Source organism: Osmerus eperlanus, chromosome 5 (assembly GCF_963692335.1).
Source record: "Osmerus eperlanus chromosome 5, fOsmEpe2.1, whole genome shotgun sequence".
Lineage (NCBI taxonomy): Eukaryota > Metazoa > Chordata > Actinopteri > Osmeriformes > Osmeridae > Osmerus > Osmerus eperlanus.
Window position 1 is genome coordinate 19,228,984 of NC_085022.1, and position 27,647 is coordinate 19,256,630.

The 27,647-nt window shown below is 47.2% G+C and overlaps 2 protein-coding genes and 2 long non-coding RNA genes across 6 annotated transcripts in view; 2 read left to right on the forward strand and 2 right to left on the reverse strand.

Moving 5' to 3' along the window:
* Window positions 1-153: 153 nt before the first annotated feature.
* On the reverse strand, window positions 154-7,363 carry LOC134021484 (inosine-5'-monophosphate dehydrogenase 1a). Of its 2 annotated transcripts, none has more exons than XM_062462374.1 (16): window positions 6,866-7,363; window positions 5,834-5,932; window positions 5,268-5,316; window positions 4,059-4,160; window positions 3,889-3,963; window positions 3,594-3,800; window positions 3,404-3,491; window positions 3,108-3,307; window positions 2,853-2,943; window positions 2,625-2,720; window positions 2,344-2,487; window positions 2,058-2,202; window positions 1,735-1,878; window positions 1,569-1,652; window positions 1,186-1,202; window positions 154-1,077 (listed from the first exon to the last, which is right to left on the reverse strand). In XM_062462374.1, the coding sequence occupies exons 1-16, from the start codon at window positions 7,102-7,104 to the stop codon at window positions 977-979; spliced, it is 1,881 nt and encodes a 626-aa protein (XP_062318358.1). In that variant the 5' UTR covers window positions 7,105-7,363; the 3' UTR covers window positions 154-976. The 2 variants fall into 2 exon arrangements, with proteins under 2 accessions (XP_062318358.1, XP_062318357.1); XM_062462373.1 differs by having other exon boundaries at window positions 2,583-2,720.
* A 705-nt stretch (window positions 7,364-8,068) lies between these two features.
* Window positions 8,069-8,706, forward strand: LOC134021733 (uncharacterized). Its single transcript, XR_009930549.1, has 2 exons — window positions 8,069-8,173; window positions 8,652-8,706. It is a non-coding gene; the product is annotated as an uncharacterized LOC134021733 (long non-coding RNA).
* A 706-nt stretch (window positions 8,707-9,412) lies between these two features.
* LOC134020567 (uncharacterized) lies at window positions 9,413-11,442 on the reverse strand. Its single transcript, XR_009930420.1, has 3 exons — window positions 11,030-11,442; window positions 10,344-10,387; window positions 9,413-9,591 (listed from the first exon to the last, which is right to left on the reverse strand). It is a non-coding gene; the product is annotated as an uncharacterized LOC134020567 (long non-coding RNA).
* Window positions 11,443-11,927: 485 nt separating this feature from the next.
* The window catches only part of frmd4a (FERM domain containing 4A), a 76,937-nt gene continuing 61,217 nt past the window's right edge, over window positions 11,928-27,647 (forward strand). For both annotated transcript variants that reach the window (XM_062462379.1, XM_062462380.1), the window contains exon 1: window positions 11,928-12,067. In XM_062462379.1, the coding sequence (XP_062318363.1) occupies window positions 12,023-12,067 (45 nt within the window). In that variant the 5' untranslated portion in view covers window positions 11,928-12,022. The remainder of the gene's footprint in view (window positions 12,068-27,647) is intronic.

Consider the following 27,647-nt stretch of genomic DNA (forward strand, 5'->3'; position numbering starts at 1 on the left):
AAGCTTTATCAAAACACACAGCATGGAAGTACTAGTTTAACAGACCTATTCATCCTCTTTACAAGGATGTTGTATTTAAGATTTAAAAGCCTGAGAGTGAAGTTGGCTTTAAATGATATGCAATGTAGCCAACAAAGAAAAAACAAACAAATAATTATATCATAAATGTTTATTTTTTCATTTCCTATTCCTTAAACGTTAGTGAGTTCAATGCACACAACATGTTCCTAACATCCACAAATGATACGTTACAGTATACAATTTCAGGATAAACTAATAGGTCAACTAACCACATTCTGCCACTTGTTCCCAACACTTCCATAAGAATGAAGAATAAAATAACAGACGTTGACTAATTGTATTTAGACTACCTTTCTGTTGTAAGGCGCTCTGGTTTAACATATCCCTGATTTTAAGGCTAATGCCTATCTTTGATCTCCTAAGCTCTACTGTCTCTTGTAGAGATCTCTGCTATACCTTCATAAACAAGACTACCTCTAGGCACAGTGGAGACCTAGCTCACAGTGCAAGGCTATCCAGAGTTGTGCACAGCTGTCCTAGTGGACAGCTTCACTGTCCCACAAGTGTACAGGGCTGAGGTTCTCATTGAACTCTGGGGATTGGGGCTTGGAGAAGGGGGGTGGGGAGGGGGGGGGGGGGGGGTTGACCAAAACTAAACGAGCAGAGGCTGTTTAAGAACAGCTGTTCATCTGGCTCATACAACTCCCACGTTCATGGTGCAGACTGAACAGTTTCTCCATTTACACAGACAGTCCCTCTTGCTGTACATGACTGGCTCTCTGCAATGTGCCAGTACAGGCAGCCACACACAGGAACAATCTCTCATAGAGCACTGTGTGTGTGTGCGTGTGTGTGTGTGCATATGTGTGTGTGTGTGTGTGCACGTGTAATACTATAAAACACCAAAGATAGAAGAGAGAGCAGTTGGTTGAACCATCAGGTGGTTGTAGTTTGGTCAGAGGTGTCCATTATTCTTCATTGCTGTGGGAGCTGGCACATTAGGGCCCCCCCGCACGCTGGCCTTACTTCCTGCCTCAGTATAGTCGCTTCTCGTAACTGCGGGACAACACGTATACATCAGATCATAGTATCTGGTTATGACAACTGTAAATATCAAATGGGCTGTAGCGGAATGAAGCAGATAGGAGTACATGGTGTACTTACATGGCAAAAATGAATATCTATAAAGTGTGCATTATATGGAGAAGAGAGAAGACAACACATGTTGATGTTGAATTTATAGATGAAGACTTGTACAGAACAGGCAGGGGGATCATGGCCACTCAAAGTGTGCACAAACTGCAATAGCATTATAGAAGACACCATCAACAGTCATTATACTTGATTACTTGACGTCACACAAAGAGGCAACCGTCTGAGGTGCCGCTTCTACCAACAGAGACCCCGTCCTCATGGAAACGACAAGCACCAGACATGCCAAGCGGATGACAGGACACAGACAAGGAGAGACACAGGCCACAGGGTGGATCGCTGATCACACAGAGCACAGGATGGCGAAGGGACGCCAGAGCGTCAGTCCGACTTACGAGTGGAGCCCGTGGACTCCTCCCTCCACCTGGGCAGACATGGTCCTCTTCTCGAACTTCAGCTCCCCGGAGTACATCATAGACCTGGGAGAGGAGCGCACACATCAGTGCAACTCTATCACTCATACTGACACCCAGACATAAACACCCCCACACACAGTCTTACCGCAGTATGGACAGGCTCTTGGCTCCTATGTCCTGACAGCCATGTTGAATTCCAGCGATGAGGTATGGGGCAAACTTATGGATGGAGCCTTTGTCCTGGACCGAGCCCGACACACCCTGCGCCACCTTCACCTTGTCCCCCTCACTAATCACACACAACACAGGCAGAGAAAAACTGCTCACGCACCCTACCCAAGCATATCATACTTTAGGTGTACAACTGCATGCCTAGGTGTTTCTACGCAGAATCTTCCTCTCCACCCCTCCCTTCCTCCACCTCTCAACCTCCTATCCCTACCCCACCACACCCCTCTCCATGTCTACCTGAAGTAACGCTTCTGGCTGTTGCTGTTCTTCTCCATGGCATCCAAGGAGCCCATGCCACGGTACTTCTTCAGACGCACGCCGTCCGAAAAGAAATATTCCCCAGGAGCCTCGGTGGTTGCCGCCAGCAACGACCCCATCATCACTGGATGAGGGTAGAAAAAGGAAGTGCGAGGCGGAAGGAGGCCAGATCACAGCTTCGCCTCTTTCATCCGTACACTCCCGCTTACTCCGTCACTCTCTCGATCTCACACACACACATGCATGCGGAAGCAAAAACACACACCTGTAGATGCTCCGAGGGCCAGAGCTTTCACCACGTGCCCAACAGTCTGAATTCCTCCGTCCGCGATGACGGGCACACCAAAACGGCGAGCGTACTCGGCCACCTTGTACACCGACGTGCCCTGGGGGCGCCCGCAGGCCATCACTGTGTCGGGACGACAAGGAACACGACGCCATCAGTCCCCCACGGCCCGGCTCGGCTCGGCGTCATACATGCCACGTCTCCGTACCCCGTTTCACCTCTTTGACTCTCTTTCCTCACCCCTCCTCCTCGTGTCATACCTTCCTGGGTGATGCAGATGGAGCCACAGCCCATGCCCACTCTTAGGGCGTCTACGCCGGCATCGATCAGGTTCTTGGCCTGGGCGGCCGTCACCACTGCACAAAGAACAGACAGACAGAGGAGACTGGGTGGGCAACCACAGTAACACGCAGGACAAGCAGAAGAGAAGGGGATTGGGGGGTTGAGACGAGGGGGGAGGAGGGGGCGGGGCTTGGGGGGAGACTGACCGTTCCCTCCCACCACCTGCAGCTCAGGGTACTTCTGTTTGATGTAGTTGATCAGGTTGATCTGATAGACCGAGTTCCCTTGTGACGAGTCCTGAGAGAAGCACAGTGCACAGCTGGTCATCCTGCTGAAGCTAAACACCGACCCCTTCATCTTGGAGGACCATCATGAGGATCTACTGTAAGGGGCTCTTCTGCATGTCAATCAATTGCATGTCAACCACAACCTAACCTCGGGTTTATGACAACCAGACCCACCAGGACAATCACGTCTACCCCGGCTTGCATGAGCAGTTCCAGGCGGTATTTGTCGTCCTCTCTGGTGCCGATGGCCGCACCACACAGCAGCTGTTTGCGTGAGTCTTTGGAGGCCAGGGGGTAGTCTCTGTTCTTCTTCAGGTCTGTCCTGGCGATGATGGCCACCAGCTCATCGCTGTCGTTTACGATGGGCAGCTTACCTGTCAATCACACACACACAGCAGGCTCAGGAACCAAATCTTCATCACCTGACCTGGAGGATATGACAGTGGAGTTGTGACCTGGGTGCCAGCTACCTTTCTTACTGCGCTGCAGGATATCATTAGCCTCTTTCAATGTAACACCAGCCGGTGCAACCACTAAATCTTCCCTCTTGGTCATTGCCTGGAACAAAATAGTTCAATCACAAACATGGTTCACATCATCAGTGATATTTAGTGACTACATTTTGACCAAACTCACATACTCACACAGGCCTGAACTCACCTCCTCCAGAGGTCTATCGTGGTCCTTCTCGGACAAGAAGTCGATGTCTCTCGAGGTGATGATACCCACCAGCTTGCTGCCCATCTTCCCCGTCTCAGTAACGGGGATACCGGAAAAGCCGTGCCGTACCTTGGCCTCGAACACGTCCCCCACCGTGTGACAAGGACTCATCACCACCGGATCTGTGATGAAGCCCTGCTCGAATTTCTGACGACAAAATTAAAACCCAGGTCAAACCGTGTAGAAACACAGCTGCTCATTTCGACTACAAAGGGGCTGAATAACCCTCCCTCACCTTGACCCTGCGGACCTCGTTAGCCTGGAACTCGGCGGTGCAGTTATGATGGATGATTCCGATCCCGCCCATGAGCTGAGAAACAACCAACGGGTCAACAAACAATAAAAAAGGCAGTCATCTAAACAACAGGCACCGACAAAGACACATTGATGAAAAACAGCACTCACTGCCATAGCAATGGCCATGGAGGACTCTGTGACAGTGTCCATGGGGGAGGAGATCAGGGGTGTCTTCAGGGTGATCTTCTTCGTCAGGGCCGAGGTCAGATCCTGGTGATGACATGTGGGACATACACAAACACACCCAGATCTGTGTTGTTGATCTGCATAATTGAACACATAGTGCCTCTGTGGGAAATGATTTGTTTTGATCCTGTAGCCTATGAACATACAGCAGACAAACACCTCTTCATGCATTTGCTGTGGTAATTCCAAAGCATGTGGATACTAGTAAAAAGGGACCTGTTCTGCTGATGTCATCAGTTATGCCACACTCAGTTATGAGTGTGACAAGCCACCAGTCAGTCTGCTTATGCAATGAGCTAGCTTAGCATAATTTGTTTCTGAGAATTATTAGGCGACGCAGGTGTGCGTTGCTTAGCAGATAGTACGAACCCTGTAACCTCAGCAGGAAATTAATTATCCCTGTAGAGATCACAAGAGTACAACAAAAAAAGAGAGCAAATTGAAATGTAGGTTGAGAAGTTCTTACTCCAGTAATTAGGAAATTGCATCAATTGTTGTGGAATATATAAGAATATGGTAAATTTCTTAAAAGGGCTGAGTCACAATGCGATAATCAGACACACCCACACACACACACACACACACACACACACACACACACACACACACACACACACACACACACACAGACACTGTTATGTATGTAAGTCTCAGAAGACAAGATTTCATCCTGAATGCAAGTATGAACATGCTCAAAGAAAAAGCTGGTTGATGCTTACACACACACACACACACGCATACACACACGCATGCATACACACACACACACACACACACACATGCATACACACACGCACACACACACACACATGCATACACACACACACACACACACACACATGCATACACACACACACACACACACACACACACACACATGCATACACACACACACACACACACACACATGCATACACACACGCACACACACACGCCTGGGTCCCCTTGAACCAAATCAAATGTCATGGTTCTGGTCCTGTCAGTGTAAATTGGCCAGGAGGACAGTTCTTTACACATGAGTCAGCTGGGAAAGAGAACATAGTCTTCAGAGAGGCTGAGCATGGGGTCCAGAGCGACCATAACATGCAGCCCAAAAACTATCATGTCTCAAACACAACCAGGGATACTCACTACTTCATCTGATGTGAAGTCTATGAACCCAGGAAGGATCAGGAAGTCACTGTGTGAGGGAAGAGCAGAGGACAGAGATGCAGCAGGAAAATAAACAACAAGAAAACAAAAACCACAGAGACAACTCCGAATCAACAACAACAACAACAACTGCCCCAACGAAAGAGTCAACAGGTCGGCTTCAGACAAAGCAGTCATCAGCAGTGGTAATATTTTCTGAGAAAAGATTGGATGGTTTCCTTCTCACATCCCCTGCCTACTCACACCTGACCTCGGCCATTAACCAACGGTTTATCCTGCATCCACTCAACCTAGTCTGCAAAACCAATTCACCCACGCTCACATTTTCCACCCTGAAAGCCTTTCCAGGAGAGAAGATACACCAACCATGTGACATGGTCCTGGGTACACATTACATATGGGCATCACTCTAACGAAGTTGACCTTCCCACAATAATCCTCCCTGTAAGAGCAAGCTGATGGCTCACAGCTTTCACGGTGAATGTTCACTGTAAAACTCCACATGGCTCAACACATCAGAACATGGGGTTTTACAGGGACCTTACTTGTATGTGAGTCCGTCACCGATGGCAAAAAGTTGTTGCGCTGTCAGTCCGTCCTCCGGTACGTACCCTGTCCCCCCACTGATCAGGTAGTCTGCCATGCTGTGCGGTCAATACACACACACACACACACACACACACACACACATACACATAGGGCTTGTCGTTTTCAACCAGGATTTGTAATTTTAAATATAAAGATTATGGCTATGATGCATTGTTAATCCCGCTCTGTATCCTCACATAAGCTCCTGCTTATGAAACTGATATTGTCATGTCCCCATTACTACAACACCCAGTCCAACCTGTACCACCCTGCAGCCAACATTACTCTTTTACTGTTCATGTTTGGTTCAAATATAATACACTATGGTTACTTTCGCAAAATTACTTTCAGTCTGGCACTAAAGATGCACTTGAGGAAAGTGTTTGTAAATAGACTCCTTGTTGGTCTGTGACACTATAACCACCTGTGAGTAACATGAGCAGCAAAAACGTAGCCAGGTGAATGGAAACTTCTCTGTAAGAGGAAGTGACAACCATAGGCCAGGTAAGCAGATTTGGTTACGTCACTGTGTCTAGGTAGCAGCTCAGGGGCTTTATAATAAGATGCCAGCCAACATCAGCGAAGAGTGAAAACACAAGAAAAACAAACTGAAAGACGTCCAACAGTTGACTTACTAAGGAAGGGACTGCTTATTCGACATAAGCACAAACTCACAAGCAAAGGCTACTTGATTAGCTTGATGACTGGATTTTGCTCAACAGTTTCTAGTGCCAGACTGCTCTGACCGACACACAGCACGTTTATGTGGGTTGAACTTTTTCTGTGTGAGTGTCTATGTGTGTGTCTGTCTGTGTGTCTGTGTGAGTGTCTGTGTGTGTGTCTGTGTGTGTGTCTGTGTGAGTGTCTGTGTGTGTGTCTGTGTGAGTGTCTGTGTGAGTGTCTGTGTGTGTGTCTGTGTGTGTGTCTGTGTGAGTGTCGGTTGCTGGGTTTCTCTGCTGTGTGTGTGTGTTTGTTCCTTCAAAACTGACCTCTCAGGTTCATATCCCGCCTGGACGCGAGTAGCGTTGTATCTCTGTGCTGCCGTCTCATGCCCATGCCCATGGGGGTTGGAGTGAGGGAAGGGTCCATACAGGGGGTGGGGGTGCTCTCCATCGCGGAGCGAGAGGCGGGGCCGGGCCGGCTCCATTTCTCCCACAATCCTGCGATAGTCAATCTGGTAGGTGTCTCTCTCCCCGCCCTCAAAGCGGTCATAACCATGACCCTCCATCTCGGGAAAATCCAGGGCTCCTGCCTCCACGGTCACCGTTGCCTCAGACGCGCGGTCACACTCGCACGCGAACCAAATCTCCTCCGGAAGTGCCTTCTTCCCCTCTGCGTCCAGTCCCCCAGCAGATCACAGCAGTCCAGAAGGGTTCCAACAAACACACGCCCTCCAACACGTTGCTAGTCGTAACGATGGATCTGATCTGTCATCACAGTTTCCTTACACCTGAGCCGGTCCTCCAGATGACTCAATCTGTGGGCCGTCTTTGCCTGCCTCCCTGTCTGCCAGAGTTCTGTCAGTGAGAGACAGAGAAACAGAGAGAGAGAGAGAGACCCAGAGAGACACAGAGAGAGAGAGAGAGAGAGAGAGAGAGAGAGACAGAGACCCACAGAGAGAGAGAGAGACCCAGAGAGACACACAGAGAGAGAGAGAGAGAGAGAGAGAGAGAGAGAGACACAGAGACCCACAGAGAGAGAGAGAGACACAGAGAAAGAGAGAGAGAGAGACACAGAGAGAGGGGTGGGGGAACAAGGGCTAGGGGGACTCGGGAGATTTAGAGCAAGATGAGGAGATGCGTCTGTTGAAAGTCCCCTGCTGTCTCCTAGTCAGCTTGGTGTCGAAGCCCTGGAGGAAGGAGAGTGTAGAGGGAGCCTGGGCGGGCGTCAGCCCTCCTGGGGACCTGCAGAGCTAGGTCAGATGAACCAGAGGTGTGGGTGAGACAGGCTACTGTAAACTCCTGAGACAGAGAGACCTTTCTCCAGTCCCCTCAGTTAGAACTGGCTGAGCTTAACTCTGTTTCTGACAGCAGCAGACGTCACTCCCTCAAAGAGGATTGGGGGAATTAAAACACAAGGAGGGGGGCCTAGTGTGGATGGAGTACAGGAGGGGCGGGGCCAAGATAACTTTATCATGTGCTGCACACTTGGTATTGCCATGGTGCATTCTGCGTATGTATGTGCGTGTGAGTGTGTGTGTCTGCTGTGCGTGCTCAAGGAAACCAAACTGAAAGCGACAAACAAATGTCAAATCCCAGGATACCATTTGAAGTAGAACCTCTTCCATGGGAGTGTGCGTGTGTGTGAGTGTTTATCAAGTGTGTTTCTATAGAAGTACACCAGTGCATCTGTGTGTTCGTTTTTTGTATTTATCATGTGGTTTTGTTTTGGTTAATTGCAAAATATTGGTGGACAAACTTGACCAACTTTAAAAGGATCAAATCTCCTCAGGAGGTTGTGACATGTCACAATAACAGTCAGTACAGCTGCTTGGTGAGTGTGTGTCTGATGTTGGTGTGAAACACTGACTGAGGCTGACTGACTGAGGGAAACTGAGGCTCTGTTGCTAGGGATGCCCTCAACAACATCATCTGCAGGTGACTGACTGACTGCTAGTGACAGTTACTGGGGGATTGAAGAGAAAAGCCTCTTACCTACTTACCCAGTCTCTCTCTCTCTCTGCCTCTCCCCCCTCTCTCTCTCTTTTTCTCTCTCTTTCTTTGTCTGCCTCCCTGTCTTTCTAACACTCTTTCTCCTCTTTTCCTCTCACCATAGACTGCAGCACGCGTAGACCCCATATACCTCTTTTCGCCATCTCTTCTGCCACCAGTAGGTGGCTACACAGTGTTTTCTTCTTTCTTCTCTTAATTAGTCCCATGTAAACATGTGAGGGGTATACTGTACTAAAGGACAAACATTTACCTAAAAAAAAAGTATGTATAGGCAATTTATTATTTATGAAAATTATAAATAGCCTAAAAATTATACAACGTAGTGGCGTCTTGCTTACACTTCAGAATATTGAGAGTGAAAGTATTGAATGAGATAAGGTTCTCGTTGCATCTTCCAGACTGCAGACTAAGTGGTAGAGGTGATGTGTGGCTCAATGTCTATTCATGTTCCTGTGCTGTAGGAAAAAGCCTGTGGAACCACTTGACAGTTTTACTCTTCTAGACTGCCCCTTCAGCACAATGGGAATGAATACCATGCCACCTGCTGTTGCATCCACAAGCAAACCGCAGACCACATGACTAAGGCCTCGCGCACAGGTACACCCAATGGCCCATATTTCAAAAGCATTCAAGTGTATGACTGCTGTTTTAGGACCCCCAATTATGTTTCCTTGATACAATTATTTATCTGAACGGAAAAATCGATTCTACGTCTTCACAGATTTTCATACTCTTGATAAATATTCCTCCTGATGGAGGAATTCTCAATATAAATGATATAACAATAGTATGCCTTGCAGATAGCAAGCACGCAAATAAAATACTTTACTTGAAGTAATGTGTATGCGCCATTAGGAACCACTAGATGGCGATGTAGTTCAGGAGAATTACACACCATGCGTGCTCACAGAGATGTACATAAACACACCACACACATTTGTACTTTCCTCTGCCATTTATTGAGAGCTTGAGTCCATGCACTCAGTGTTGTTTTTGGCATCGATTTCATCAGGCTTCATCTCCCAGCATGGGTCCAATTAGCCCTGAGAGAAACAGATCATCTCATGATGGTGAGCAGTTTCACTAATGTCTAATATAGTCTACCTACCAAAGCAGGGCTCTCAAGTTTTGTCAAAAGTTTGGCGTGAGATTACCATACCTGTCAACGTTTGGGTGCAAACATCTGGGAGACGGATGGGATGCTGCTGGTGATGTTTATGATGATTAGCTGGTAGGTAGCATATAACTTTGTATAACTCGAGATCAACTCGGCAGAAAACTCCGACTTGAGAGCCCTGTTACCTAAGTAACAGCAGACAGTAGCCTATCCACAGTGCTGCAGAAAATCATAGGATACATACATGTGTAAACAACATATAATTGTTTTAAATGTTTGTTTGTGTGTATGTGTGCACTAGTGATCCGCAAGGGTAATGCAGGTGGAACGCCAAACCAATTACTAAAATGTGAAAAATATTTATATATAATGTTGGTATATAATTATGAAAATGTTTACACATTTTAAATTACATTTTGCATTTAATTCTTCATCAACCAATGTTACGTTTGGCACGTTGACGGTAGCCCAACTGACATTTCAGCGTTAACTTGCATACCCCCAAGGAGTATAGAAGAAGCAAAGAGTATATTGTTTGGAAGAAGTCTTCTATACTTTTTGATACCCCCATGCATTACTTACGCATATTGCAAAAGCCAGGTTAACAACTTCCGGTAGCTAGCAGTTACGTTAGAGCTAGTTCTTGCACACACAATGCAGTTTTTCGGGTTATCTTACCAAAATAACAATTAACGATGTACATCGGATTCTAGGTTGATGCCCTTCAAGCAAGAGGGAAAAAGGGGTTCAAATTGTATGTTTCGAGCAACATCAACAATTATGAAGGTAAGGTTTATCTAGTAACTCACACTGTAAAAGTCGCTAGCTATCACTGGCTAGCTATCACTAGCTAGCTATCTAAGCATTTTAGCAGCAACATTAGCTAGGCTAGCTAACAATTTTGAGCTACATTAATATATAATGTACTGATTTACATTACATTTAGCAGACGCTCTTATCCAGAGCGACTTACAGTAAGTACAGGGACATTCCCCCCGAGGCAAGTAGGGTGAAGTGCCTTTCCCAAGGACACAATGTAATTTGACATCTAACCGCTCAGCCACCTGACTACCTGATTTGATTGTCAGCTTGCTTGGTAGTCGTTAATGTTAACTCATAAATAATTGGTCTGTCATATTTATTCCCTATGGATAATGTAGACTACCTATACCTTTTTTACAACCACACACATCCCCTAAATAGTCCCTCCACCACCACTCTCTCTCACAGACACACAGACACACACAGAACAAAGCAAGGCTGGTATGGTTTCTGTCTGAATTATTCATCAGCCATGTGCTCACACACACACAGACACACACATACACACCTTTTATTAAGTGAGTTGAGGTGTGTTTACTCACCAGCCAGGCTCCTTTGCAGCGTCTGATCTACTCCGTCTGCATCGATAGGCGCGGTCTGCACTCTCTCTCTCTCCCTCGTTCTCTCCCTCGTTCTCTCTCCCTCTCTCCCCCTCCCATCCTCATTCCTTCTCTGCTCAGCAGGAAAATCTCTCGCCAGTGACACTCTGGTTCCAGCTCCATCTCTCTCCTCATCTCTCTTGTAACCGTATGCTCACTCTCTGCACCTTTCTCTCTTCCTTTCCCCTCGCTCTTCTTTTTTCTTTTTCTTCTTTTTTTCCCTCCCGGTGTCATGCTTTGCATGTGAAGAAGGGATCAGAGTGACTGTAAACTAGTGAGTCCACTGTCTCCACTGCAGCAGCAGCCTGGATGTCCGCGTGAGGAGGCTGTGAGGAGCTGCCACAAGGAGCACTCCGAGCCTGGGGACCTTGACTCCGGGAGCAGAGAGAAAGAGAGAGAGAGCAGAGCCTAGTGAAAGGGCAGAGGGACTGAGACCAGAGCAAGGGGAGTAGTGAGGGGAGAGAGAGGAGACTCTCAGCCTGACTGTCTTTTTTGTTTCGGACCAGGAGAGGAAAGGGGAGGGGAGGGAGGGAGGTGGGGGCTTTTTGCAGAGTTTGGGTGTCTCATTGGGTCTGGGTAAGGGGAGTCTACGGCATGTGTGTGCGTTAAAAGTGGAGAGGCGGTGGGCGTCTTAGTTACACCGAGATCAAAGAGAGGTAGCAAGAGTGAGAGAGTGAAAGTGACCGGCTCAGAGTAGCCTGACAGACATTGGAGACTTGGAGGGTCTTGAGAGAGGTGCTGGGGAGACGAGCAGGCACTTCTGTTTAGGGGGAAGAGAAAGGAAGGAAAAACAGACTCTTGGACGGGGGGGTGGGGGGGTGCAAGTCTGGTTACCACGAGGGTCCACACAAAGCAGACTGACATCTCGGAGTCTTTGAGGACGAGGAAGCGGACGGGAAGGAAAGAAGAGGGGGGTCTCTTCAGCAAGTCTTCAACATGGCAATCCAACTCATGCCTGAATCTGCTGTCTGTCTTCTCATGGTGAGCGTTCCTTATATTCTCTCCTTCTCCATTACTCACTCTCTCTCTCTCTCTCTCTCTCTCTCTCTCTCTCTCTCTCTCTCTCTCTCTCTCTCTCTCTCTCTCTCTCTGTCCCTTTCTGTCTTTCTCAATGTCATCCTCTTTCTCTCTCACTCTCATCTCTCTGTTTTTCCATCTCCATCTCCTCTATATCTTCTGGACTATTTCCAAAGAGTATGTCTGCTCCTCCTTTATCTACACCTCCTCTCCTGGTGTGTCCACCTCTCTCTATCCCACACAATGCCAGCTTGATTCATCGATTGAGGATGATTGGACTGTGGTGAACAATGGGATGGTTCTGCAGTGGAATAGCCAGACATGCATAGGAACCTAGTGACTGGGCAGAGTGAACATGGTGTGTGTACATCTGTATTACGGCTGCATGGAATCAAATGCCCTGCATTTACTTTGTACCAGCTGACCACAATATGTTGGCACGTATGTGTGCTTCTTGTTAGCATGTCCAATATAGTATTGGATGTGCTGTCTGGGTTTGATTAGCATGCTGCAGTAGTCTGAAGCAGGTCAGAATACCGGAGGTGAAGAGGATTAGAGCAGGCAAAAGAGGAATGGACACATTTGTTTCCCAGACCACAGTCACAGTGCTATTCTGTTTCCTGTGTAATTTGAGATTAATAGCACATAATTCTTTTTTTTTTTTTACCAGGGAATCAGGTGGCTGAGCGGTTAGGGAATCGGCATAGCAATCAGAAGGTTGCTGGTTCGATTCCTTGCCGTGCAAAATGACGTTGTGTCCTTGGGCAAGGCACTTCACCCTACTTGCCTTGGGGGAATGTCCCTGTACTTACTGTAAGTCGCTCTGGATAAGAGCGTCTGCTAAATGTAAATGTAACCATGGGCCAAGATTTTGTAACCACAGACTGGACCCGGGGTCTAGTCTAACACCCCCAAGTACACGCAGTTACTCCGGGGCAATCTAACTCTCTGGGCAACATTTAAAGAATTTTGTATTCTCACGTAATTTATCTGGAAGTCAATTAAACTGGCTCAACCATGTGGGTGGAATAATTCCATGTGCCAATGAAAGACATGCTAGTTGGCAATGAGTTTTATTTATAACTGATCTGCTTTAGAAAATGAATACGGTTTTTGTTTTGTAATGTCATGTCCCATAGGCGCTACGGACGTTGTGCCGGCGAGCCTTTGTCCGGTGGCACTGCAATCTCCACTAATGCATCCATAGCCTCAATGTGCCACTGAGCACTTACCCTAGAAGCTAACGGAACACCATCTTTAAACAGATGTAATGCTGGGTCTACCTAATAATAGGTCTATGGGTAATCCAGTTTTGCATACAGTAGACATGAGTGACGTAAACTCTCATGTGACACTCAACCTGAACATGTATACAATGAATTGCCTTCCTGATTTACATAGTGCTCTATAAATAAATGTGCTTGATTGACTAATTGATGGTCTTAATAGAATTATGGTTTTGGAAACTAAATACGTAAAGTAAGAGATGGCTGATGTAGAGACCTCTCTCGACACACTCATCTACTCTGTGACAAATGTCTCGCAAAAATCTATGCAAATGTCACTTGAGGTGGCATGAAACACTGGAGCAATGGCCATTAGATGGCTGCGTGACCACAGAGCGGCATCAGAATTGCACCCCAAGATGCTGTTACTGTAGATTTTATGACAGTCAGTGCAACATATGGGATGTACACAGGCAACATGCGTGGACGTACATGTTTGTATGCATCCATCTGTCAACCATACTGGTGGAAAAATTAAACATGCCACATAAAGTACCACAAAGCGATAAAACACTCGAGACTTGAATATTCCAAACAGTCCACTCAACACGGAGGGTCACTCAGACTGGGAGAGTGTGCTCGGCTCATACTCATTCAGCGGAGATGGTGTCCTCTGTGTCCCAGCGGGCCTTATGCATCACTGCCCTACCTGCTATCTCCACCTGTCATGGCTGTCTGTTACTATGGCAATAGGCCATGCAACACGCTATGGGCTCGGGCTGAAGGAGCAGGGGGGGAGGACACGAGAGAGAGCAGAAACATACGGAGAGGGTGGGACAGGGAGAAGGAGGGGGGGAGAGAGAAGTGAGAAGAGTGGCTGGGCAATAGGACTGGGAAATGTGGGGGAAATTGTGAACAATAGAAAAAGAGATTGATTGGCAGGAGACGGGCAAAAAGGTTGTTTGGTATGGATGGAGAGAGGGATAGAGAGGAGGTGGGAAGGGAGGGAGAAAGAGAGAGGGATAGAGAGGAGGTGGGGAGGGAGAAAGAGAGAGGGATAGAGAGGAGGTGGGAAGGGAGGGAGAAAGAGAGAGGGGCTGAACAAGGGAGTGGAAGGTAAGAAGGGTGAGAGAAAAGACAGATCTATTTCACAGGTAAAAGTGTTTGAGATGAGACATTCCTAGAGTGCGTTATGAGTGTGTGTATATAATATTAATTTGAGCAGTGAAGTGAGAGAATACGAATGAGCCTAGCCCACTGTATATCGCTGATGAACAGCCCCAGTGAGACCCCTGACTCCATTTTACTCCATTCATCATTAGCATGCAGGGCGTTCCCTAACAAGAGCTCTTAGTGTCTCAACTGACAGTCCTACTCCTGCTGACTGTCAGCTCAGCGAGTGAAGCATGGATGCTCTCTGCTAGCACTCAAATCTTTGTAACCATCAAATATATAAAATATGTCAGTCCAAACAACTTACAGTTATGTCAAAATACTGTTGTTTTCTTTGCCAGTAACAGGAAGTGCACTTAAACATACTGTACAGCTAGCATCCTATCTCTGAATACCATTAACAATGTATGAATCAAGTGATGTAAAGTGTCATACCAGCCTGTTCAAACATCAATTATTAGGAAAAAATCTGAGATTTATTGTTCACTAGGATAAGAGTATTTATCTTCTCTGTATCATCCCTGTAGTACACACATTTCACTTTAGTAAAGAAACAAGCTAATTAATTGACATTATTGTCAGATCTTTCACCACAAGACACATTAAATTACATGTACTTAAAACTATTTGCATTCACCCTGTCATGTTCAGAGATAAAACCTTGCTTAATTATTGATGTAAGTTTATGCAGTTGAAGAGTGTGTGTTTCTGTATGTGTGTGTCTGTGTGTGGGGGAAAGAGAGAGAAAATAAATATTGATGATGCTTCCACTGTGTATTAATCATTTAGGCGAAGCAGTGATTATCTGCAGCAGTAATTACAGGAACTTCTTTTAATATCCCAACACTGACAGCAGAGCAAACGAGCCGCACAGCCCACAGCAAATCTTGACAGATTACACGCCATGCGTGAGAGACACAAACCACAAACTCTCTGGCTCTCACAGGCACTCAGAAAGAGAGATATACAATCAACGAAACATCCGATTGGCCCAACTTGCTAAAAAGCCACTCACAAACCATTTTCCATTTGTTTCCCTCGCTTGACCTCTTTCTTGTCTCTGTGTGTGTGATATCTCCCTCCCTCTCAGCCTGTGTGCAAAGAATAGCATCTGCCCACTGATTTTTGGGGGGAAATGACTTTTTGTGGTAGGTAAAGGTTGCATAGACAACATCTCTCTTGCTCTCTCTTTTTTTCTCTTTGTTTCTGTCTCCTCTCTGTCTCCTCTCTCTCCCCTCCTCTACAGTCAAAGCTGTCATCGTGTCATAATTGAAGCCGTCGTATAAAAACAAGATCATTGGGGTATGCTTGAATGCTGCCGCATTTCATGATGGATGTGTATTTTATTACATGTGCTCAGTGGCCGGCTCAGGGGAGGTCGGCTGTACGCTGTAACCTGCCCCAATTATTAATACTTGTTTGAGAAGGACCACTGAGTCATGCATTTTTATTGAACTACACCAGGAGTCCTATTCTCTACTCTCTAGACACGAAAACACAAACACTATCCACCCCTGGCAAGCCATTGGCGCTACCCTTTAAGACCTCATTCAATTATCAAACAGGAAGTGACCTCATTCAATTACCGGCATCCTGCAATTGATGGCTGTTTTGTGTTCCCCTTGCATCAAGATTGAGTTTGATCCGAATAAATAAATCCCATAAATTGTGTTTTAGGCATCTACTGAGCTCCATTTGTCTGGAGCTAATGTGATTGGAGCTGAGCTACAGTAGCGGAGCTATAAAACGCAGTGATCTCCATCCTGTCATGTGCACTGGGCCCAGCCCAGGGGTCGAGAGGCTGACCTGGTAAATATGATTGAGAGTCAAAGTCAATATCCAAATAAAGAGCTGAATGACTAATACGTTGTGTGTGTTCCTGAATGAATGCTGGAGTCAATTACAGAATGGAGGGGCATATCCTCAAGCTTTTATCTGTCATCTTTCAGCCCACAGGAAAGTGGCATAAAGCTACTGTTCTGAATATATATATATATATATATATATATATATATATAAGCGAATTCACAGTGTAGAGTAAAAACAATTGACCTAAGTCCAAGAGAAGTAAAGTGAAGATGAGACAGCTTAGATGAGGTCTCTGTGGTGCCTGTCTGGCTGTGTGTCTATCTTGTCTGAGGACCTATTTTAGCTGAGGATGTGAGGATCGATGCTGGCTCTGTGTGTCTCTACAAGCCTCAGCCACAGAGGCTTGCTGTCATCTGATCCAGGTTGAGATAGAGTAACACAGAAGGCAACAGGAAACAGCCAGGGAGTTGACCTACAGCACTGGAAAAATGCCTGCAGTAGCAGATCTGTATTACCCCATGTCTTCTCCTACAGTATCACCAATAAAATGCCACTAGACACCTAAGTGGGATTTAGCCACTTATGCGGACTGCAAGTCTTCCTGGAGAAATCTGCAACAAAACTCGTTTTGAATCAAGAGTTTGATTCTGACCCGAAACCTCCAACTGTTGGTTTTGGACGTGCATGTGCAAACGCCCACGTTCGCAATCCTCTCCCTTTCACATCTTGAGGCTCTCTACACGGTCTTGGTAGGCTGCTTGTTTCAGATGACTTTGATCTACAGTTGTCTCTCCGAGGCTGGCTGCTATCTGCTCTCTCTTTTAACCCCTCCTACAGCCTGGCGTGGCTCAGTAGAGGGAGGGGGGAGAGGCGTGCACGATCTCCCCCCCGCGTGCAGCTAAGAGGATTACAGTCAAACTACCCGAGGGCCGTGCTCCGCAGCCAGTGTGGTGGAAGGAGCAGAGAGCGAAGCCACGACTGCACGGCCTGGGAGAGATGCAGGGGCTGCAGATGGGAGAAGGTGTTTTGTTGTGGGCGTGTGTGTTGTGCGGGACTGACGTGCACATCGCTCACAGCACGCTAGTGTCCTGGACCGCCCCCCTCACCCCTGCTTGTTCTGTCTGCTGTAGGAAACTGAATTTCAGCCCTAACTCAATTACTTGGTGCACTATTTATATCACTTGATGTGTGTGTGCGTGTGCATGTATGTGTATGTGTGTGTGAGGTTTGTATGAGATGACCCATACCAAGGCCTGATGGTGGCCTATGACTCTTCATTACTCTCTTTCATTCAATTATGCTGCTGTAGATCCCAGATACCAGATGACTCAGTGTGATGGAGGCATGGGCTTCATTCACTGCCAATAGAATTACTCACCATGACGTAACGTGTGTGCATCTGTGTGTGTTTTGTGGATCTGTGCAGGTGCATGTGAACATGTACCAGAATATACATTGCCCTCCATAGTGTTTGGTAATTTTTCTTAATTATTTTCTTAATTTTCCTCTGTACAGTTTTAGATTTGCAATTCACGTGTGGAGAAAGTGAAGATTTTTACTATTTCTACATGTAGAAACAACACCTTTTATACTGTCTCCCCAATTTCAGGGGCACCTTACTGTTTGGTACACAGTAATAATATGTCAATTAAAGTAGTCATGTTTAGTATATTGTTTGCATGCTTGAAGTCTGCAACTAATAGACAGCACTGAGTTTCTTCTGTGCCTGGCCTGTTATGCAGCCAAGGGCAAGTCCCTTTAAAACACTAGGTAGGATTTCTTTCAGTAATAGAAAAATTCCCTTTTACGCACACTCTCACTCTCTCCCTCTCTCCCTCTGTCTCTCTCGCTCTCTCTCACTCACTCACACACACGCACAGCCACGCACACACACACACACACACACACACACACACACACACACACACACACACACACACACACACACACACACACACAGTCATGGTTAGTGAACACCTTGAAGGGCAGGTAATCGTTCAGATTGACACGGTATTGTGATTTTCCAGCAACAATGCCTAAACAAAGTAACCGATCTGATTTATTGTGCTGTGTGTGTGGTGGTCTGTGTGTGTGTTGGTGTGTGTGTGTGTGTTGATGTGTGTGTGTGTTGGTGTGTGTGTGTATAGCCTTTGTAGGCTACTGTTTTATCTCCACTCTGTCACACTTTAGGTAATTGGACGAAGGATGAATAATGTATGCCAATCAGCTGCATAAATGAGTATTGACGTGAATATATTCATTACATTTTTTCAATCCACACAGCTCTTTTCATAGACTCACATTACTGCCAATAGCTGTGTGGATCAATATCACACTTCTTCTGCTGTAGCTCTCTATTTATACCCAGTTAGGATGCAGCGCGCCCATGGAGGACCAGTTGGATTGTAGAAGGCACAAGCACAGATTCTCATTGCCTCCCCTCCTCTTTCCTCTCCCTCTCCTAAACTTGCCCTCTTAGACATATCCCATGTCCTTTTCCTTCTGGTAGAAAACTCTCTTGGTCCTCACGGAAGAATAAGCCATGACTGAAAATTGGTTTTGACAAAACAAAAGGATTTGCCTTTACAGTAATTCAGTGGTGGTGGTACATAGCATGTGCCATATCTTGAAAAGAGATTATGCAGCTGCATTTGGTGTTGGATGACGTTTGCAAGACATCATCAATATTTGCACATTACATTTTTGTTGCTGATTTATGGGCTGCAGAGTGGGCCTGCATGTGTGCTGTCAGCTGGGACACGAAACCAGCTGATGTCAGCATCCCACAGCCTTGCGGCTCCATCTGACTCTGACTCCACCAGCAGCAGCCTGGAGGGATCACGACTCGGCCGACAGAACACCTTATCAACTAATATGGGTCCAGAGTTTGTGTATTAAATATCCTCTCTCCTTACAGAAATACCATTAGCTTGTTACCCTGCTCTTACCGTAAGTAAGAGAGAGAGAGATCCCTGTGGCATGAGAGAGCCCCATGGCGTGGCAGTTGTTCTGTCATTATCTGGATCCTCTTAAATGTGATTGTACTGTGGCATGGTAAGGCATGGGCAGCTCCAGCGCTGGGTTCGAGTTAATTTCCACTTTAAGCAGCTTAAGTGCTAAAAATGCTGCAGTATTTAGACGTGAAAGAAGTGCAGGAGAGATGCCCGGCGGCTTGTTCACACACAAACCTGCTGCTGTGGATCGTCCACACTGGGCAAAGCATCTGATCGAATCAAATGTACTCAATTTGGCACATGAAAACTAGCCCTGCACCAATGTCCAAAATGTACTGCATGCCTTTTCCTGTGTGCGTGTGGGCATCCTCTTTCTGTATTCAAATTCATTTGACCAGAACAAACTATTTAATCCTAAGTGTTTACTCTGCACATTGCTTAAAGACTATTGATTGACTATTATGAACCAGTGGTGAGTTCACCTCATAAAAAAAGGCTGCTCTCTCATGCTATGTGCACTCGGCTGTGTATATGTGTGTGTGTGTATGTGGGAGAGTGTGTCTCAGGTGTGAGTTAGTAAAGCATATTTGCCTAGGCTGAAGCCTTTGTGACAGTCTACACAGGCACACATATAATTGGACGTGTGTGTGTGTGTGTGCGCGCGCGCCCTCATGTATGTTTCCCCGCATGTGAACATCCAAGCTGCAGTGGGGAGAGAGACCGCACAGGCCTGTGTGAGTGTCATGGCTGACCGACTGCGGGCTTCGAGGCAATCGATTGAGCCCGGTGCTGTGAGACAACGCAGGGGGGACGAGCTAATTAAAAACCCAACGAGGAGCTGGACGTGACCCTGGTGTGCCTGGCAGATGCCGCTGCGATCATCAAAACGGGTCCCCTCCACCCTCCTCCCCTCCACCCTCCTCCCCTCCTTCCTCCTCCCCTCCACCCTCCTCCCCTCCTTCCTCCTCCCCTCCACCCTCCTCCCCTCCTTCCTCCTCCCCTCCACCCTCCTCCCCTCCTTCCTCCTCCCCTCCTCCCATCCACCCTCCTCCCATCCACCCTCCTTCCTCCTCCCCTCCTCCCATCCACCCTCCTCCCCTCCACCCTCCTCCCCTCTTCCCCTCCTCCCCTCCACCCTCCTCCCCTCCACCCTCCTCCCTCCTTCCTCCTCCCCTCCACCCTCCTCCCCTCCTTCCTCCTCCCCTCCACCCTCCTCCCCTCCTTCCTCCTCCCCTCCACCCTCCTCCCCTCCTTCCTCCTCCCCTCCTCCCATCCACCCTCCTCCCATCCACCCTCCTTCCTCCTCCCCTCCTCCCATCCACCCTCCTCCCCTCCACCCTCCTCCCCTCCTCCCCTCTTCCCCTCCTCCCCTCCACCCTCCTCCCCTCCGCCCTCCTCCACCCTCCTACCCTCCCAGTCTTCTGACGAAACAGGTCCCTTCCTGTCTGCCTGTGTCCCTCTTCAGTTTCATCCTCTGAATTAGTAATGCGCGAAAAAATAATTAAATTTCACATGAAAAGGGGTTAGCTAATTATGGCGTGCGCTTGCGTGTGTGTGTGCCTGTACACACATCTGCATTTGTGTCCAGTGTGGTTTGTCTTTAAGCAGTTGTAGACTGACTGATAAAAAGAACAGTATTTGGTCCCCCCCCCCCCCCCCCCCCGCACACACACAGTCTCTCAAACACACACACATTTTCTCTCAGGCTCACTAATCCAAACACACATACATGAAGATCCCACCTACTCACATGATCTTGTGTACGGGGGTCCAAACACACTGTATGCTGAGGCAAATCCCATAGGACAGAAACCAAGGAGATGTTCAGGAAACGGACTGAAACTGGCATCCTATTTTTGGGACTACGTTTCCATTGCCCACAGCCAAATACATTCAGTGTCTGACGTATATGTTGTGCTCCTGAGGGTCAGTGTTTTGCACAGTTACAGAATGCATTCATTCAGCTGAGAAGAATCTGTGAGGGAGTCAAGTACCTCCGAGTGTCCTCTGACTTCAAAGACTCCAGCAGTTCTGGGAGCTCTTGTGGAGGATCCCCTGAAACGGTGCCAGGGTGGGTGGAGGGGGACAGCAGTGAAAATGTATACCAGCCTGTCTGATTGGCTGGCCATCTGCCTGTGGGACTGAGCAGATGTCTATATGAGACCAAGTTCCATATTGAAAGCTGGTCTACAAAGCCAAGGAATAGTGATCTGCCTAGTTCACATTATGGAAGCATTGCAACCATCATTGCAAAATCCTATAACTCTGGAATATACAGTATGTTTGCAATTACATGCAAAAAGGAACAAAAGATTGAATGTTTAGTATACTGGTCGGAGTGTGACTATTTTATATAATTGGGTTAGTCATTTCGGTTTATTTAAAGCTCTTCCTCTCTCTTTCTCTCTCTTTCTCTCTCTTCTCTCTTTCTCTATCTCTCTCTCTCTCTCTCTCTCTCTCTCTCTCTCTCTCTCTCTCTCGCTCTCGCTCTCGCTCTCGCTCTCGCTCTCGCTCTCGCTCTCGCTCTCACTCTCGCTCTCGCTCTCTCTCTCTCTCTCTCTGTCTCCTCCTCGCCAGGGGTCTCTAGTGTCCTACACATCTCCTGTCTGTCAGGATTAGCAATGTAAAAGTCAGTTTACGATTTGTTCTAATGAACACGCACACATGCAGATAGTGGCAGAGAACCAGTGAGATCAGCAGGGAATACATGGCTTACAATGGTGCTTCTGTATAAATTACTCATTCCAGTTCAAATGAGTCTTCCTTTTGGTTTCTGTAAGCTTGGCTTGACCTCAATATGAAACGATAAGTAAAAGGACTGATGATCCTGTCGTGTGTGTGTTTCATTAGTGTGGTGCGAAGCAAACATAAACAGCATAGTTCGTTACTGGAGCTACAGTAAGTTGAAGCCTCAGCGCAGCAGTCAAACCTCAACGAGGAGCAGCACACAAAGCACTGCCTCATCTGGAGACGGTGCAGCTGCCTCTCTGCCTCTCCGCCTCTCCGCCTCTCTGCCTACCTAAAGACAAGAGTGCTTCACCTTGGTTGCCTTAGTAACGAGACGGCCAACTCGCTCTGCAGTCAATTGTAGTAGTCTTGCTCTCTGCCCACACACACAACTGCGCATACACACATGCGGAGACATGCACACAAACGCACACTCTTTAATATAATAACCCTTCTAACTCTGCTGTTCACTCACTTCCTAGTTACAGGCTGACATTAGCCGATCAGTGTTGTAGCAGTGTCCTCTAGAGGGAGGTGGAGGAAATGGAAGCAGGTTTGTTCTTCCGCCAGCAGAGGAAACTGGCAGTCAAGTGTATGTCTGCAGAGAGAAGATCTGTGGCTCTGGGACTGTTTGCTCTGGTCTGAGTCTGCATGATCACAGTGAGTCCCTCCAAAGCCCCGCTGGTAGGAATAGGTCAGGGTCCGGATCAGGGCATGACAGGGATGTGGAGGCAGGATGCTTCCCTGCCATGTAAAGGGCATTCCCCCCATGGCTTCACCGCTCTGTACGACACATGCAGAAACACGTCTACAAGCAATAGAAAGAGGAAAACATTTACGAGGCTCATCTTTTTCTCACGTTCCCTTACGAAAGAGCTTCAGTTTCTTCAACATCTGTGAAGGGAAAACGATTCAGTTTTATCGTCTCTTGATGTTTATCTGAGTGTCATCTCATAGCAAATAGTAAATTATATCAACACATTTATGATGTGTTGATATAACTCATTTATGATGTGTTAGCCGATGCATTTAATTGCCTTTTTATGTCATTTTTGAGGACCGGGGTGGGGGGAGGAGATTGGAATCTGAATGAGGGATTTCTTTTCTTCTGTTTTTAGGTTCAAATCAGTTGAGGGTCCAGGGACCTGATAGAGATGGCATATTCAACACTGAGTCATCAACTGGCAACTGAGATACATTACATTTACATTTAGTCATTTAGCAGACGCTCTTATCCAGAGCGACTTACAGTAAGTACAGGGACATTCTCCCGAGGCAAGTAGGGTGAAGTGCCTTGCCAAGGACACAACGTCATTTGGCATGACCGGGAATCGAAATGGCGATTCCCTCACCGCTCAGCCACTGACTCCCCAGATACAGTTGATAGCTACTTGTATCTACATAAAAGTATCAGAGGACGAACTGTGCAATAGTCATAGTTGTGTAAAAGTCAGCATCCCCAGTGTTCAGTGGGTCTTTACACTATTCACCAGTAGGGGGCAGTGAGTGTATGTGTTTGAGAGAGGTGAAGGGATAATGACTGTGTGGGTTGGTGAGCGTATGCATGTGTGTGGATTGTGTGTTCATGGGTAAGTGTGTGTGCGTGCATATGGTTCTGTGTATGTCTGCGTGTGTGGTGTGTGTCAGACCAGAAATGGGTCACACTGGTGTAGGTGACGCAGAGGAATGATTATGCTGTGCATGCCGTCCACAGCCTTGTACATGAGGACCAAACACATCCCTCCACAAAACGACACGAATGAATGATGGATGGTAATAGTTGTACAGCGGCCCTAAGATGCACAACACAACCACGTTAGCAAACCAAAGCTGATGTGCATTGTAACATGAATCCACAACACGACAGCAATGCAGCGTTTCCAAACTGTTCTGCCGCAGTTAATGCTGTTGTGTTATGGGTTTATGTTTATTATGTATGTCTGCTTTTGTTTGCTTCGCTGTCGTTGTGTTGTGCATCTTAGTGCCACCACATAGATTCCTGTCTGCAGGGAGGACTCTGGGGAGGGAGAGCATGGCATGGTTTAATGGCCGTAAGGACACAGAGCAGTGTGATTTACCTGCCATCACACACACGGACACACACACACACTACGACCACCATCGCTGCAGAGGGTGGTGTGTCGTCTTAAGAGAATGCGGGTTGCCCCTAACAACAGTTGCTAGGAGACCATGCTGAAGTGACTTCACATGAGAGAGAGAGCAGTCTGACTCTTTGGCTCGCTGTGAATAAATCCTTCTTCCTCTCTGTCTCTCTCTCTCTGTCACATATAAACAGCAAACACAGATAAAGATCAATATTTTAATTAGTCTCTGCATACAAAATGGAACCATACAGACACCCAGATGCACGGGTGTTGCGTGTGGAGATCCTCATGTGACTGGACAGGTGCCAGGTTGTTAGTGATCAGTGTGTGAGCTGTGATTGGGTCTGCAGGACAGTGCGGGCCTAGTTCATCTCATCAAGTGAGGCCCCAGCACCCTGTGTCTGAACTGATCAAAGTCATGGAAATTAGTCTGATTGATTGGATAAGTCTACCCTCTCTCTTTCTCTCTCTCTTTCTCTTCCTCTCTCTCTCTCCCTTTCTTTCTTGCTGCTCTCTCCCCTCTCTTTCACCTCTTCTCTCTCTTTCCCTGTCTCACTGTCTCCCCTTTCCTTTTCCCCGTCTCTCTTTCTCTATCTATGTATCTCTCACCCATTCACTCTCTCTCTCTCTCTCTCTCTCTCTCTCTCTCTCTCTCTCTCTCTCTCTCTCTCTCTCTCTCTCTCTCTCTCTCTCTCTCTCTCTCTCTCCTCTCTCTCTCTCTCTCTCTCTCTCTCTGTATATCTGCAGTGCTGAGATAAGACAGCCTTCCCTCTGAGCTATACTGGGGTGCGTGAGTGGAAGGGCTTTCCCTTCATGTACCTCCAAACCCAACGGGAACTTCATTGAACAGTATATCAGTACATATCCGTGTGTGCGTATGAGTGTGTGTGTGGGGGTGTATGTTTTGCTTTCAAGGCAGTGGCTGGTTACTGTAATGAACATTAGATTGGATGTCAGACCCAGTTCCCCTGGCTCTGTGTATGCCTGCTCTCTCAAACATAGTGAGGGACCTGTGGGCTGGGAAAATAGCTTGAACCCACGGGGTCTGGTAGCAACATGTAACAAGCTCGTTGAAACATTTAGGTCTGTGTGTTATCATTGCTTTTTACAAACTATTAGGGACTTTACCCTGGCTTATCTCCATTCTGTAGCAAGGGTCAGGACTTTGCATATTTCATGATGATACATGTTGTTAATTGATTTAGTGTGTTATTAACCCTCTGCCTGGCTTAATTCATTAATCCCTCAGATACACTGTGGTGAGATTAGTCAATATTCGTTTGGGAGATTGCTCCTGTGACTCTTTGATCCCTCAGGTCTGGAACAGGAAAAAACATAATCTTCTGCCACTAGAATACCAGGGAAGGAAGTTCCCTTATGTTGAGGGCATCCTGTCATCCTGACAGTTAACTGTTGCAGCTTGTGAGCCGGACGTATCTACAAGCTCATGTTTTATTTGCTCTGGCATACACATCAGGCCACCCTCCCATTCTGACAGATTTCCCGCCGGCTTGGCCCGGGTCAGGCCAATCACAACTGTTAATCTGATTGGGGGCGGGTTTTACACGATTGTTCAGAGGAGTGCCATTGAAGCATTTTCATAAACAGCCAAGATGGCATTTTGTTGCTCTGATTGGTTGTATTTATCCAATTCTATCCAATCATGTCCAGAGGCATTATGGTCTGCTCCCGTTGAAAATCCTCCTTGGAAATTGAACCGAGAGATTCCAGACCAACACGGAGATGCCAGCTAGAGGTGTTTTGTACAAGGACTGAATTCTGAGCCTTTCTAAAGCCCTCCTGATGGGTGTTTATCCATCTCTGTTTGTCCCAGAGTCACCAGAGAATGGATGGTGATGGTGGCTAATAGTCGTCAACCAGGCACGAGCTCCACCCTGATTGGATGCCGCTGGTCCTGTGTGAGGAAAGGCCTCCCAGCTCCAGGTCTCTGTCTTCTGGGATGGATTCAGCAGTGATAGTGTGACAGGCTCCCGTCTCACTCAGCTGCTAATACTGTCATTGGAATGGCCATGAACTTAACATTCTGTCTCTCTGTCTCTGTCTCTCCCCCTGTCTCTCTCTCTGTCTCTCCCTCTGTCTCTCTCTCTGTCTCTCCCCCTGTCTCTCTCTCTGTCTCTCCCCCTGTCTCTCTCTCTCTGTCTCTCCCCATGTCTCTCTCTCTGTCTCTCCCCCTGTCTCTCTCTCTGTCTCTCCCCCTGTCTCTCTCTCTGTCTCTCCCCCTGTCTCTCTCTCTGTCTCTCCCCCTGTCTCTCTCTCTGTCTCTCCCCCTGTCTCTCTCTCTGTCTCTCCCCCTGTCTCTCTCTCTGTCTCTCCCCCTGTCTCTCTGTCTGTCCCACTGTCTCTCCCTCTCTTCCCCTCTCCTTCTCTCTCCTTCTTTCGATCTGTCTCCCCCGTCCCTCTTGCTCTATCTCCCTCCTCTATCCTTCCCGCCCTGTCTCGCTCTGCTTATGCTGATCACCTGGTCCATGTCGCTGTTGTCTCTTCGGTTACCAGGTGAGTCTGCATGTGTGTATAAACCAACTCTCACAGGCACGCACACTGAAAACATGTACGCACACACACACACTCTTCTCCTCGTATCCACTGAACCGAAGCCTAAACTATACCCTGAATAATCTTCTGAAGCTATCGAGCATCATACGATGAGAGTATTTATAGTCAGACAAGGAGTGTGTGAGAGTGAAGGAGCTCTGGACTCTGAGAGGAAAACTAGACCTCTGAGCCTGCCTTGTCATGATGCCCTCTAATTGATAATCATTGCAATTAATTCCCATGCATTCCTGTGAGGTATTCAGTCTTGTTTATCAGGGGCTAATTGCTATACCCATTAAATGTGTTGGCTCTTTGTGATGCTGTAATTGCTGTCTTTAGTCCAAATTCACACACACACACAGAAAATTATACCATGTCTATCCAGGAGTCTGGCTGTTGAATGCACGTAAATGTTTACTTTCAAAAACCATCCAAGAGTTAAACGTGTTTAAATCATAATACGATCAGAGCAAGTGTGTGTCTGTGTGTGCGTGCAAGTGTCTGTCGTGTTTGTGGATTTATCACACACACGGCACATCTAGGGAGACAACAGCGAGGTAAAAGGGTAGTAAGGGAGAGGTGAGAGGGGGATGGGACTGGGTAGAGGGAGAGAGAGAGAGAGAGAGAGAGACAGAGAGAGAGAGACAGAGAGAGAGAGAGAGAGAGAGAGAGAGAGAGAGAGAGAGAGAGAGAGAGACGGCTGGTATTTGTGCAAGATGTGTTGGGGGTGTATTGTGTGTGGTAGTGTGGTGTATTGCCCTATGTTTGTAATGTTTATCACCTGCTACCCTACTCACCCATTCTCTCCTGCGTGTCTGGGTTCTGCTGGTTTATGGGTGCTAAGGATGGGAGGTGGTCAAAAGGGAGAGACAAGTCACGTGTGTGTGTGTGTGTGTGTGTGTGTGTGTGTGTGTGTGTGTGTGTGTGTGTGTGGGTGTGGGTGTGGGTGTGGGTGTGTGTGTGTGTGTGGGTGTGTGTGTGTGTGTGTGTGTGCGCA